Below are 13,755 nucleotides of genomic sequence, written 5' to 3'. Positions count from 1 at the left end.
TCCTACAATTCTTTTGTGTAGAGACTCTAAACATGTAAAATAATGTCACAATTTGAGGTAAAAGTTGTGAGATTCCCTTCAGCAGTAACGAGAATAAACAAGAATTCAATTACTAAAGCATCGAAGCTTGATGTGTTAGTTCTATACTTATTTGTAGTAAGAATTATAATAAGACTTTTTTTGTCTCTCTTCATATAGTTGAATTCTTAAATTCATATTTATATTTTGTACGCTCAAATGTTCAGTTTCACTATAGAGACAAAAATAAAATGAAATGCCTAATTATCTTGCTCATCTGTACCTTTTTTTTTTGGCTTCGTACTTATAATTTTACATATACATTAATTTTCATCTTTAAGAATGAATGTGATGAGTTATGTATGAAGAGAAAATTAAATTTTATATAAAAATAGTAGTTATTCATAAATATTTTGATTTTCAAAATATAAATAATAAGACTTTTTACATCATAGTTTTAAATATTTATAGTTAACTAATTAGTTTAAAGTATTTGTGGATAAAAATTTAATACAATACTTTAAACACATTCATTATAATTATCAGGAGATTCAAAAGGCAAAGGTAAAAAAGTTGAAAGGTTTTGCTTTCCTTTCACTCAAAGTTGATCTTACACTATTTCTTCTAACATTATTCTATCAATAAAACGGAACTATCGAGAAATTTAGTTTAGATAGTTGTTATTTTTCCTTTTTTCTTTGCAAACTTATTTTTGAATAAAAACGAAGTTTATTTTATTAATTTCTCATATTATTATTTCGATGCATTCACTAGGAGGTCAGAAAATTGGAGTGTCACAATTAGTAGTAAAACAAAGTAAGAAATCTTAATTAAACATATTTTATTATTTAGCAATATTATCTTTTAAGAAATAATATACGGGTTACGCGCCCAAAGCGCGTGCTCGGACACTAGTATTATATAATCACGAGAAATAATATCTTAAGATCAGTTGCTAAATTTAAAAATAAATTACCTTAAAAAGATCACATGCTATTTTGCCGATCTCCACTATAATAGTTATTTATAACTTGTATATGTATAATGTACATGAAGAAAATGAAAATGAAAAAAAAAGTCCAGGGTATCTCTACTGAAAGTCAATTTTGTGGGAGGACAAAAAAGAGAAGAAAAGAAAATTGGGTCATTGACAGGAATAAATTTGTTCTGATGATTCAAGCTGTAAAAAGAGTTGGTTCTCTCCTATTTTTCTTTTTTTTTTTCTTTTCATACAGATAATAAAGATTAAGCTGTACATACATCGGGAAGAATCGAATTTGAAGGCTGAAACTCCTAAAGATTAGAAGAAATGACAGTGTTGCTGATGTATTTACAGGAGTGTTAATTACAGTGACACTAATTACACCAATAAATAACCCTAAGATCAAGCAGAAAATTTACACTCACAAAAGCTAAGAGGAAAAAGTAACAAAAAAACCCAAAATTTTAAACCAGAGCTCTTACTGTTTGTAAGCTCTCATAGCCAAGCTCCCCATCCAGGAAACATATGACACAAACGATCAGCATCAATGGCGTCGTGTATGAGTTGTTGAACCTGTAAAAACGGGGTCGCTTATTACCTCTTTACTTTCTTTTATGCAAACATAAGTTGAGAAGGGAATTATGCAACTTAGAAGCACTGTACTTCCACTTGCCTGGACTAGTAATCTTTCAATATTATTAACTTTTCATCTCTAACTTGCATTCGGGATAAGTTTAATTTCATTACTCAAACCTTCTGTCTTCCAGAAAAATAGTGAAAATAAAGGAGTCCGATCTAAACTATAGCTATTGAGAAGAATCTGCTAATAAATTTCCCTTCCTTCTGACTGTTGAATACTCGTTTTAGAAATGCAAAAATCTTTTTCACAGCAGTAATTTTACAAGTTGTAGTCACTCAATAAGTTAGTCCTACTATGTGAGAGTTGGAATTTTTTTGTTTGTATGCATTTCATTCTAGCTGATAGTTTGGACCATAATTATCTACTTTTTATTGTCTCATACTCTTTTCATTCTTATTATTGTGCTTATTCATTTCTGAAAACAATACTGACCGACGAGAGTCTGAGAGAAAGCAACCGAAAGTAACTAGAGTTTCCTGACCCCAAAAGCACAACTTCTGAGAAGAGTGTTAATCAAGTGTAGAGTACTTATTTGAACCTTACCAGTTTCAAAAAAAGAAGAAGAAAGTGTAGAGTACTTATTTGTGTAGTTGGTAATGATCAATGCCCTCAAATTTTAATCAAACAAAGAGCAATAAGACACATCACTGAGTAGCAAAAATGAAATCAATAATCAGATCAATAATTTTAGTTAGGATAGAAACCTAGGAAATGTTAAATAGTGTGTATTGTAGTGTGTGAATTGATGCATTGTTCCAGTTTAACAGTTACCTGTCCATGAACGCTTCTCATTTCACCTTCTTCATATCCATCTAACTTTTGTTTAACACGCATCAAGGCTCTAGCAGCATCCTTGTTCCCCTCATAGTCATCTTGTTGAGAGTCTTCCAAACTGGTTTCCAGATCATCATCAGTTTCCTATCAAGCAGAAAAAAAGTTCAATAAGTCTACACCAACGCGAAGATGAACTTTATTATACCTTCTACAGATATCAAGCAGTTCATATATACACATATTTTAAGTTTAATTTGTAAACTGAGACACGGCTGCAGACTCTTCTAGTTTTAAGCTAGAAGCAAATCCTTGTCTTACTATGTTGGAGTTAGATTTATTTGTTTGTTATGCACTTCATTCAAGGATTTGCTTCTAGCTTAAAACTAGTTACCATCTATAGACTAATGGGCTCGTACAAAACTGAGTGTACTTTGGGACAGAACCGTATGAGATCATGACTTGCTCATACTCCTAACTATTCAATTAGTTTTACATCTCTACCGAAGGCTATTGAAAGGGGTACTTTCTTCGGCATAGGGTTGTGAGGCTCTCCCCAAGAAAAAAAGAGCTATAAGGCCAACAACAGAGCATGGATTCCACTGGCATGCGAGCCACATAATCTGACAAATCACAAAATCTGTTCCAAACTAAAATTTTCAAATTAGAAGTGCTATCAAGGACTAACTTTAAATTTAAGCTTTTAGAAAGTTGATTTTTCCATAGATGAGACTCGGACCAAACTGAATACGAAAAGATAGCTCATATGAAGATTGTCCAAAACAATTTAAGGAGACAATAACCAATTCTCTTGTACCAATGTGAGTCTAACAGAAATCATGGGAGTTAATACAGAATATTCTTCACTCGTATATTCTTTTCCCCTTCTCCTCTTGTCTTAGCAGCTGACATTTAGACATTCATTCATTGTAAGTGTATCGTGTCAAATTATCAATATCCGTTCTAACATAGCAAGACTCCAGGATTGATAAAATCCCATTCATTTTGGAATCACAGATAATGGCATTTCATCATTAAATGGTTTTACCTCTTTTACATTTGTGTTTTAAATGGACTTTTGACTTTCTTTTTTCAGAATGAACATGATGCTAAAATTGCAAGTGGACTTCAGAATAGGATAAAAGCCAAAATCAGACATACCTTCTGACGTTGCAAAGCCTTCAGAGGGGATAAAGCCCACTTGTATAAAGGGTCATGGATAAAGACCTGCAGGAAGACTATAAGTAAGATTGACAGACATAGTTTAAAACTCTTAGGGGTTGTTTGGTATAGTGTATGAGAATAATGCTGAATAGAGTGTATTAGTTATGCTGAGATTAATTCTTATACAGTGTTTGGTTTGGTGTTGTTAAAAAAAAATGAATTGCATAACTTCTATAAAAAAATGTTTTTGTTTACAAAAATATCCTCCATACTCTTTAGCTTTGGGCCTTAAGAGGGACTTGAGGGATAGTTACGTCACTAATCAATCTAATGCATGCATTGAAACCCTTTGTATTACTAATACATGGAAATCCATAGTACCAGTAATACACACCTAAATACACAATAGAGTGTATAACTAATGAATGCATTTTTTCGCTCTACCAAATGACCCCTTATGTGGTAGGAATAAGTATCTGAAGCTGTACCTCAATAATGGTTAGCAATGCTTCTTTGTTTGTCCTCATAACAGACAGGGTTTCCTCACAGCATCTTCTAAAAACCCCTTCCACCCCAGTTATGCCCATGCCATCTATTATGTCTCTACTCAGCCTGAAGGGTACCTGCAACAGAGTATTATGGATGATAATTGAGAGACAGTTTGAAGAAATTTAACAATGACATGATCTTAGAGAAACAAAAAAGTGATACAGGAAATGTGAGAATAGGAGAGAAGTGATTAGGAATGCATGAAGAAAAGTGACTTGCACATAAGTTCTTTAGATACTCTATAACAAATCCATCCAATGTGAGACATTAATACATTTAACTTTTTTTTATGATTATATATTTATATGACACTTCATCTAAAAGAACAGAAGTACTCCAAATGGAAATAAACAAACCCTTTCGGGAGTTTTCAGCATAAGGCCCTGCTCAAATGCAACGCCAAGATCTATGTGAACAACTTCTGCAGTGGCTTGATCTACAAGGATATTCATGGAATGCCGATCTCCTAGCCCAACAATGTATCCAACCTGAGTGTAAAAGAATTATGAACATTCATACTTGTGAGCAGTAACTTATGATTACACCTTTTTTTTGGTTTACTAGGAAATATTTAAAGAGAGAGTGCTGTTTCTGCAAGTTGCTAAATCACCATTGAACTCGCAGCCACACTTCTGGTATAAGCAAGCCTCTTTTGAAACCAGTCAGCTGGATGAAAAAATCTCTCCAAGAAAAAGTGATGCATAACAGGCCTGCAAGCAAATAAAATTAGATATATAGCTCAAACAACGTGAGTTCAAGATCTTGGAGGATTAGTAATACCTGAAGTTAACGCAGACTTCCTGGAAGGCCTTCCGCTTGTCACTTTCCTACACATAAAAGTGACGATTCTTGAAAGCAAGTCATAAACAAGACCGCATACTGCATTTTCAGTAAGGAGGGAGTTCCCCATTGGAGGATCCAAATTTTCCTCACAAGCATATTTTATCAAGAGGATGCTCTGATATGCATAACTACATCTTTGGTTGAGTTGGCAAGACTAACATGCTACATAGGCTAGTTTACTGGTGAATTCAATTGAATAAGAGAGAATCCTTTTACGCATTTGTTAATAAAATTACTTACCTTATCAAAAAGATATCTATGAATCACTAGATTTGGTGGTTTATGTAGAACTCACTCTCATATAATACGTCCGGTCTTGTAATTAAGAATTTGCCTTCACACGAACTAGTATCCTCCTATTGCACCTATTGTACAACACTTAAATAAAACATCACGTTCATTCATCATTATTTTCTTTAAGACCGAGCCTAAATATTTTAACCATCTAATCTCACCTCAACTTCAATTTTCTCATGCTAGCTGAATCTGCAGTGCATACATTCTGTCTTACTTTCACTTGCCCTAAAACCCTTGCTCTCTAGAGTGCTTCTCTTCGGTTTATTTTCAGACAGTTCCATCAATTAACAAAATAGCATCTGGAATAGCATAAACAATAGAAACCCACCTTGTATATGATATTGATTAACCCCATACATATAACTAGACAAGTAAATGCTCGACGCAGATCTCTACTGTTAAACCCACAAATAAAGTATGTTTACTATCCTGTGTGGTTGTAAGGAGATATGTAAGTTGTCCTCTTGATTTGAGTTGGGAAATTTGATTGGATAACCTCTCCATACCTATTGATCTCTATCTACTACCAAAATTGTTGAGAATCGTCCTTAAGACACTAAACTTGATTTAAGTATTTATAGTTCCTGTCTCTCAATCATGCTGATTTATACATATTTTCTCCTCTCGCATTCCCACCTTCCGGTACAAGATTATGGAGTCTACTAAAAGAGTCCAGCGCTTTAAAATCCTTACCCATGCCTATTGTTGCAAGAGAAGAGAAACTTGTCAAAACATTTAGTAATAACCAACATAGAAGATAATGTAGCACTTACCACAGTCATGTGTTGCCGGCATTTCATAAATGTCCAGTCTTCTGCTCCATAGCGTCCATGGGCACCTCCATCTCTAGTGCTGATATGTGAATATAAAAGGTTCAATAAGAAACTGAATCCATGAAATATACAGGTAAACAATAATGCAACAGCTAGTTCTACTGACCTGCCTATAAGATATTCACCGAGTGGAACAGTGCCATTCACCCATTCCAAAACACCCGCACTTGGAGTAAAAGGTACAACCTATCTCACAAACACGACGGATACATACATCTAAAATGAGTGGCCAGATGAAGAAATGTGGCTTAATGAACTGATTTGATTGTAAGTGCTGGGAAATTTGTACAAGGTCATATAACAATTCATACTTACTGAAACATGTGGAATGCGGTAGCAAGTATATGATTGACAAAGTATCATAAGATCTTCAATCAATATTTATATAACTCCTAGGCAAGATAGACTTACACAATCTACTCATTAACGTTAAAGGTGACAAAGTTAATCGTCAGATTTAGCAATAGAGAATAGTAATATACTTGAAAAATTACCCTGGAGTAAAGTGAAATTAGAGCATGGAGATTTTAAGAAGTTCGAGAGAGAAAGAGTTAAATACTTTGGCTAGCACCCATTCGAAGGAACTTAAGTCCCGGAATTTTGCTTCCAGTTATAATTTACATTCTAACAAAAGGTGCTTTTACTCTTTTATAATGTTACCTTGTAAGTGCGAATTCTCAGCCTTCTTTTCCAAGTGTCCCGATGATTCTGTAAGAAAGTATTAACTAAGCCAAAGAACTGTTCCATCACCTGAGTATTGAGTTCAAAACATATATCAATACTCACGGAAAAAGAAAAATTAAAGCAGGGAATTTGCAATGCAGACGTAACATCTATTCAGCAATGTGTACAGAACAAATTACGAGCCGAAAGGAAAGGTGTGTCCATAGAAATGAAATAATCAAGAGGCCAACTAATAGATTTCACCAGCACCTGTAAGGCTCCTACTGATGGCAAAGATACAACATGGCAATACTACATCAAGATATGAGGGAAAGGACCGGAAATCACTGATGACAAGGGAATTAATGCTTCCACGGTTCCACCAACCAGCAAAAATATTTATAAGCCTTGCGCATTCATGCTGGTCCATGCTTCCAAATTTGACATACATGTACAGAAAAGAAATAACTATGTGGTATCTGATACTCCCCCCACTCTTCCATAATTCTCACAGAGATGTAAAGAAAAGAAATAACTTGTGGTATCTGACACTCCCCCCACTCTTCCACAATTCTCACAGAGATGTAAAGAAAAGAAATAACTTTGTAGTATCTGACACTCCCACCACTCTTCCATAATGCTCACAGAGATGTAAAGAAAAGAAAAAAAGCAAATGTCATGCGTTTTTGTGCTAAATCTCAGTTTGTCCAAATATAGAAAAATGTAAGAAAATATAGTTTAAACACGTACAGCATCTTGTCTCAGGTCATCATTGCCAGATTTCGCAAGTTGTCGGTATTTTTTGCCGTCGGAGCCGAAACATTCAACAACTTTTGGAGCATTTATACCATTCATTACACTACAAAGCACAATAGTTAGAACACTGAAAACCTATGACAACCGTATCTGAACAGCCTGTTGTATTAAATTACATGTGGAGCACTAATACCATTCATTGCACTCTGAAACAAAACAGTTGAGTATCAACAAACCTATAAGAAAATTTCTAGTTAGTAGCATGTATACTTTGTTACTTACGTGACAGAATCTGCCAATCCTTTAAAGTGGGGAAATGATCCTTCAGTGTATTGACAACTCGGGTCAATTGGTATATTGGCTGTTACCACAGGAACCTGAAAATACATTATACAAAGAGATTTTAGCTGTATCAGTCAACCTCCAACAAGAGCAAACCAAATTCAGAAGATTCTATAGCAAACACAACCAGTGTTGTTAAAGGCAAAAAGCATATATTCTATCAAGGCTTTAAATGCAATAAAAATGTGGGCTTTTAGTTTTAAAAGGAGCAACAACTAATTTATATATACATACATATCACATCATATATTTATATAAAAGAGAACTCTAGGCCCGCCTGCATGGCACCACCACAAGCAAGAATTTCCTTTTAAATTTATTTATATATTTATATAAAAGAGAACCCTAGGCCAGCCTGCGTGGCACCACCACAAGCAAAAATTTCCTTTTAAATTTATTTATTTCCAATACTAGCCATCGTCTTTCATGAAAAGATGTGATTTTTATGAAAAGTTGTGACTTTAATAAAGAGTTACAACTTTTATCAAAAGTGGGGACTTTTATGAAAAGTTGTGACTTTACTGAAGAGTTGTAACTTTTATGGAAAGTTGTAACTTCTATAAAGAGTTGGGACTAAATGAAGAGTTGCGATCGAATGAAAAGTTGTGACTTTTCTAAAAGGTTGTGAACTTTCCGAAGGGTTGCAACTTTTCCAAATAGTTGTAAACTTTCTGGTAAGGCACTATTTACGCACAATAAATAGTTGTTCACACTACCCTTTGTTTTCTATAAATAGATGGAGTTCCTCTCATTTGAAAATAACAAAAAGTCTAATGTTCTTCTTTTACTTTCGCAAAATTAAATATTTGTGTACTATACTCCTGTTGAGTGACTTACTGTCACCATTGTTTTTGTATCAATAAGTTGGTGAATAAAATTGTTCTATCATGAGAGGATGTAATTCTTTAAACCTATGGTATTGGAGGGGAATAATTTTCTTAAAGGGACATTGTGCAGTCAGTTTATTAGATTTTTCCTTTCTATTTCATTATATTTTTACATATTCAAGTATATTCTTTTACACTCATTAATTTATGCTTATGATACTAATTGTTGTTTTTGAGTACATGATTTAAACTCTTTTTTATGTTTGTGCAAAGTTATTGTCTCTTGTTATATTGAAGATATATGCACATAGTATGTATATTCATTAAAAAATATTTCTTGTACTCGGTTCAAAGAATTTATGTTTTGATATTCTATATCAAATTTTATAACGTAAAAGTACTATATATAAGTTTGCATATTGTCTATTTTTACATAGATATGAAATTTCTCACTTATCAATTGAGCAATTCTATTATGCAAGTTCAAAAGTAATAATTGTTTTTATGTTAAAGCGTATTTTTTTTTCTAAATATTAACGATTTTTGAAATTTTCTCCTAAGACATATATCACAACTGTATAATTTATGCAACTTAAATATTTCTTTATATTAGTAAATGCCTTTGTATATATATATATATTCTTATTTTCTTCATTATTTTTGTTTTAATGTTGATTAAAGATTCAATGATTTATTATTTCGAGTATAAATCATTCATTAGAGGTTCCCGGCTTTTGATGCTCGGCCTTAACTTGTTGGCAATTTGGACACTTAGACACAAACTCCGCTATGTCCATTTTTAAACTGTCCCCTGTAAACTCCGCTATTCATGTTGGAATATTGCTAATATTTTTTAAGAACCTATTTTCCCATTATTTTTAATGTATGGATATTAGTAAAAAAGTTGATTGCAAATTCAGTGCAATTTTTATTTTAACCGCACTTCGCGCGGACAAGTTACCTAGTATGTATATATAATGGGAGAAAACAGTAACAACTTCATTCATAATGATTTCCTAACAGTTCATATATGTTCTTGCTGACTATATTTATTGTTTTATGTAGCTCTATTCAAAATAGAACTTAAGGGCAATGTGGTGCACACCTAACGCTTGCCTAAAGTGAAGCGCAACCTAAGTGAGGCGAAGCACCTAGTGAGCTTTAGGACTTAAAATGTGCCTCAAATGAGCGCATGACAATACAACACAACACGCCCCACCCGCTCCCTAAAGAGAGAAAATGTGTTCTTATAGTCCAATCCCTCACTTTTTAGCTAATAAAAGCATCAACCTAGCCAACAGGAAGAAGTCAGTCGCACCAAATAAAGCCTGAAACCAACATGCATGTTGAAATTCCCTAGCTTCATCCATGAACTTTACTAATATAATTGAAGCAACAAATCTCAAAAGTCTTGATTCAATGGAATCATGTTAAAAAAAGAGACAAAACTGGACACATGCATAAGGTTAATATCTATTTTTGAAACGGAAGAGAATGAAGCAGGAAGGTAGAAGGTCCATGCAATACAATCTGAAAATGAATTATTCCTTGGATCAACTTCCTACAGATGATGAGCATGCAATGACAAATACGGTACAGATTTCAACTTGCTCAATACCATGTAAAGATAACAGATGGTCTAGTTACAATTGCTCCCAGGCTGACAACCAGGATTACCAACTGGGCAGGCTGCTGCACCTTAAAAGAGAAGTCCTAGGATAATTATCATCCAAGACATTGCATGTCACTCATTGTGCAGTAACAGATAGTGGACACCAAGAACAGTAATATAGACTTCCGTTACAGCTTGAAATAAACAAAATTAACTTACAAGTTCAAGCTCTCGGATGCTGCGAATTTCCCTCGGAAGATTAACCTTTTTGTTAGTATCCTGCTCAAAAAATATAGTTGTCAGTTGCGAAATGACAAAAGATGCTGCAGTTCTACCAACTGTAAAGCCTGTTGAAGAAAGTCAATACTAACAAGATTGTCTATTACAATACAAGTTACTATCATACAAATACTTGCAGCTACCCCTTTCAATGAGAAAGATGGAATAAAGAAAAAAGAAGGATGGAACGAAGCAGATAAATATTCAGATAAAAAGAACACGAGGACAGCTGCTTACCTCCCTCTTTGTTTCTAGTTCAGCTAGTTTAATGTAGATCTCAACCATTTGTTTCATCTGTTTACCAAAGATATAACCACTTTATGGAGCACATGATATAAACATACACAAAAGAAAACTAACGGAAATAAAATCAAAATTTAACCAGAATGCTGAGAGTCAGTACCTGTCTGATGACCGCTCCATGATACGAAGATAACTCCTTCAGCAGATTTTCTGCAGCAACCTTTTTATCCATGTCAACCACAAAAGAACTTCGGCTGCGTTGTTTGTCTTTGATTCTATCACCATTTGCCAAAGCTAGAAGCTGACAATCAACACAAAAATAAGATCCAGACGTATATTTTGACAAACATAGTTATGAGCTAGTAGAAAGGAGAATCCTCCGAGTAAAGATGTCAACAATTTTAAAGATCCTTCTGATGTGAAATGCTAGTAAAATTAGAAGAAGAAAAGATTGAAACAAAAAGGAACCTTCAATTTCACAAATAAGAATCTATATCCTGCCTATTTACCTGAAATATTGTATGATATGGATGGTCAATGGACAGTCTTTTAATGAGAGAAACCAAAACAAACTGCACAACGTACAAAATCCATATTCAGTAACCTAAAAACTATTTCTAGAAAAGAAAAAGAAAACAAGTATCATCTCAACCTACAGATAATAAATCAAAAAGTGAAAGAGCAAAGATCACAAGTGCTGAAAGTTGCAAGCTATACCTGGAAGTTTTGAGCTCCCTGGCCTTCTTTTGTGCTTCCCATCCTGGAAGCAATTTGGTATACTAGTGGTATAAACTTGTAAGACTGAACCTGAAAGTAAATGATAAATTGTATTTCGAATAATCTTCAGACTAGAGCCAATATAAAATACACAAACACAAAACAAAATATTATGGAATATACAACGTTGTAAAGTTCCCGGCATTGATTCATAACAATGATTGGAGTATACCTCACATATTGTGCTGTCCATGCTTTTCACGACAATTGGTTTAATTGAGAGACTGAACCACAGGGAAACAAGTCGAAATACCTGTAAACAGATGGTAACTCTAAAGATATAGAAAAAACCATAGACAGCTTAATGAAATTTCTGGTGACGACAGACACCATACAATATTGAATTGCCAAAAAAAACTTTAAGCATTTCTATTTTTCTACATTCGAAAACACTAAAGCGGAAACATTTCATCCATCAAACAAATATTGACTAACAATTAGCCACCACTCATCTATAATCATCGTTGCAGCTGACTTAGAATCAAATGACTTCATCTCTACTTCTCCCCCATCCCACCAAAAAAAGATCCAGGGAACTTTGTCTCAGCAAAAAACATAGAATAATAAAGCAACAAGCAATACATACCACCCTGACATCATATTTATCTCCAATGACTAAACAGCGTTTATACTCATCAAGCGCGGTGCTTAGAAAGTTGTCCCTGTCTTCCTGAACCGTCAAAGATATGAAAAGAAAGCAAATCATAAAAAATAACATACACATAATCAGCTTCAGCTAATGCGCAACAGTTTTTACAGGAAATAATTGCTAGAGCTAAAATTACTCCTCGGAACCTTAAAAGAGGATAAGGAACAGTTTATAACTGATAAATGTATTGAAAGACAGGGGCAAGGGTTTGTTAATATAAGAAAATTTAAGGAGAACTATAAAGGCTACTTTAACTTGAATTATCTTTTCATAGTACATCATTTGAAAGAGAATAAAAAGCATCCCCTCTATCAATTTATGTGACTTGCATTCCTTTTTAGTCAGTGCAAAAGAGAATGACACATTTCTATATTAAGTAACAATTTAACTATAAAATGTCTATTTTACCCTAAATGAAATGATTTCCAGCCACATAAATTTCTATCATTCATTTTGAACCAAAACTTATAAAAGTCTTCCTTTCTTTCTTAAACTCCGGTCGAGTCTAACTACCCCAAATAAAATGGAACGGAGTGAGTAACATTTTAATAGTAATTTCCAGCCGAAATAACCTACAAGATCATTTATAAAGCTCTTACATATCATATCTCTATTTTAATTTCAAATTGTTACAATTAGCAATGAAGATTAAGACTAAAGAGCTGCAATGTTACACGTGAACCAATGAGAAAAACCATTCGGAATACAGTAGAAATCACCTTAAGAATTTTTTTTAAAAAAATACAAGGGTTTTCCATGAAGCAGTCTAACATGCCAAAGAGAGTAAGTATCATGTCACCTGCAACTTTTCAGCCTCTTCTTTGTCCATTGCTAGCTGCTTCTGCAACTCTTGTATTTTTGCGGAGCAGTCAGTCTTCTCTCCCTAATTAGAGTATCACAGTATGTAAAAACCAATCCCATCTCTGTTACATCAAGAAGAAAGTATGGCCATCATTAAAGCGTACCTTTGTTGAACTTCTTAATCGTTTAACTAATGCCTCCAGCTCTTTTGTCTGGAAATAGAAATGTACATGAGTAACCATGGGATTATTAATTATCACCACTCACCATTGTTCATGAGTTCCAATTACTCTTTGGTTTATCTCAGTTCTATTAAAGGATAAGGGTGGCATACCTTGTGCTTTCTTAAGCGCATTGCTGCCTGCCATTCACTGGAATTAAGTCTCTCTTCATAACTATGAAAAAGAGCATCTGCATAGTGTGCAAGATGGAAATGCATTTGACTTCGTTTTGTGGTGGAAACCTTTCCTCTTGCCATGCAATCATCAGCTAGAGAGACTGCATGCTTCAAGTATTTCTCTAGTATAGTTCTTGAGCTGCACAATCATTCTATAGAATGAGAAAGCTGCAATCGTTTTTCTTTGTACAGAAGGTGAAATGCAACCCTTAAAATCTATTGTCAGTAACTATTTCTAAAGATACTTTTATTAGGTCCAGTGTTCCTTGGGAGCCCTTTTAGTATGACTACAGATTTGTACGTCAAGTCCCT

At 33.9% G+C, this 13,755-nt stretch overlaps 1 protein-coding gene across 2 annotated transcripts in view; it reads right to left on the bottom strand.

Moving 5' to 3' along the window:
• Positions 1–1,179: 1,179 nt before the first annotated feature.
• The window catches only part of LOC101253578 (serine/threonine-protein kinase ATM), a 52,827-nt gene continuing 40,251 nt past the window's right edge, over positions 1,180–13,755 (bottom strand). For both annotated transcript variants that reach the window (XM_010320675.4, XM_010320677.4), the window contains 22 exons: positions 13,381–13,582; positions 13,211–13,258; positions 13,045–13,128; positions 12,183–12,266; positions 11,769–11,849; positions 11,537–11,626; positions 11,329–11,391; positions 10,980–11,120; positions 10,814–10,870; positions 10,517–10,576; positions 7,799–7,893; positions 7,511–7,619; positions 6,758–6,847; positions 6,204–6,283; positions 6,038–6,116; positions 4,905–4,951; positions 4,735–4,834; positions 4,481–4,612; positions 4,064–4,198; positions 3,573–3,638; positions 2,412–2,558; positions 1,180–1,573 (listed from right to left, as the gene is read on the bottom strand). In XM_010320675.4, coding sequence (XP_010318977.1) covers positions 1,496–1,573; positions 2,412–2,558; positions 3,573–3,638; positions 4,064–4,198; positions 4,481–4,612; positions 4,735–4,834; positions 4,905–4,951; positions 6,038–6,116; positions 6,204–6,283; positions 6,758–6,847; positions 7,511–7,619; positions 7,799–7,893; positions 10,517–10,576; positions 10,814–10,870; positions 10,980–11,120; positions 11,329–11,391; positions 11,537–11,626; positions 11,769–11,849; positions 12,183–12,266; positions 13,045–13,128; positions 13,211–13,258; positions 13,381–13,582 — 2,068 coding nt within the window. In that variant the 3' untranslated portion in view covers positions 1,180–1,495. The remainder of the gene's footprint in view (positions 1,574–2,411; positions 2,559–3,572; positions 3,639–4,063; positions 4,199–4,480; positions 4,613–4,734; positions 4,835–4,904; positions 4,952–6,037; positions 6,117–6,203; positions 6,284–6,757; positions 6,848–7,510; positions 7,620–7,798; positions 7,894–10,516; positions 10,577–10,813; positions 10,871–10,979; positions 11,121–11,328; positions 11,392–11,536; positions 11,627–11,768; positions 11,850–12,182; positions 12,267–13,044; positions 13,129–13,210; positions 13,259–13,380; positions 13,583–13,755) is intronic.

The sequence above is a fragment of the Solanum lycopersicum genome, chromosome 3 (genome assembly GCF_036512215.1).
Source record: "Solanum lycopersicum chromosome 3, SLM_r2.1".
NCBI lineage: Eukaryota > Viridiplantae > Streptophyta > Magnoliopsida > Solanales > Solanaceae > Solanum > Solanum lycopersicum.
The sequence above is the reverse complement of the archived record's forward strand: the minus strand, read 5'-3'. Positions and strand labels throughout refer to the sequence as shown.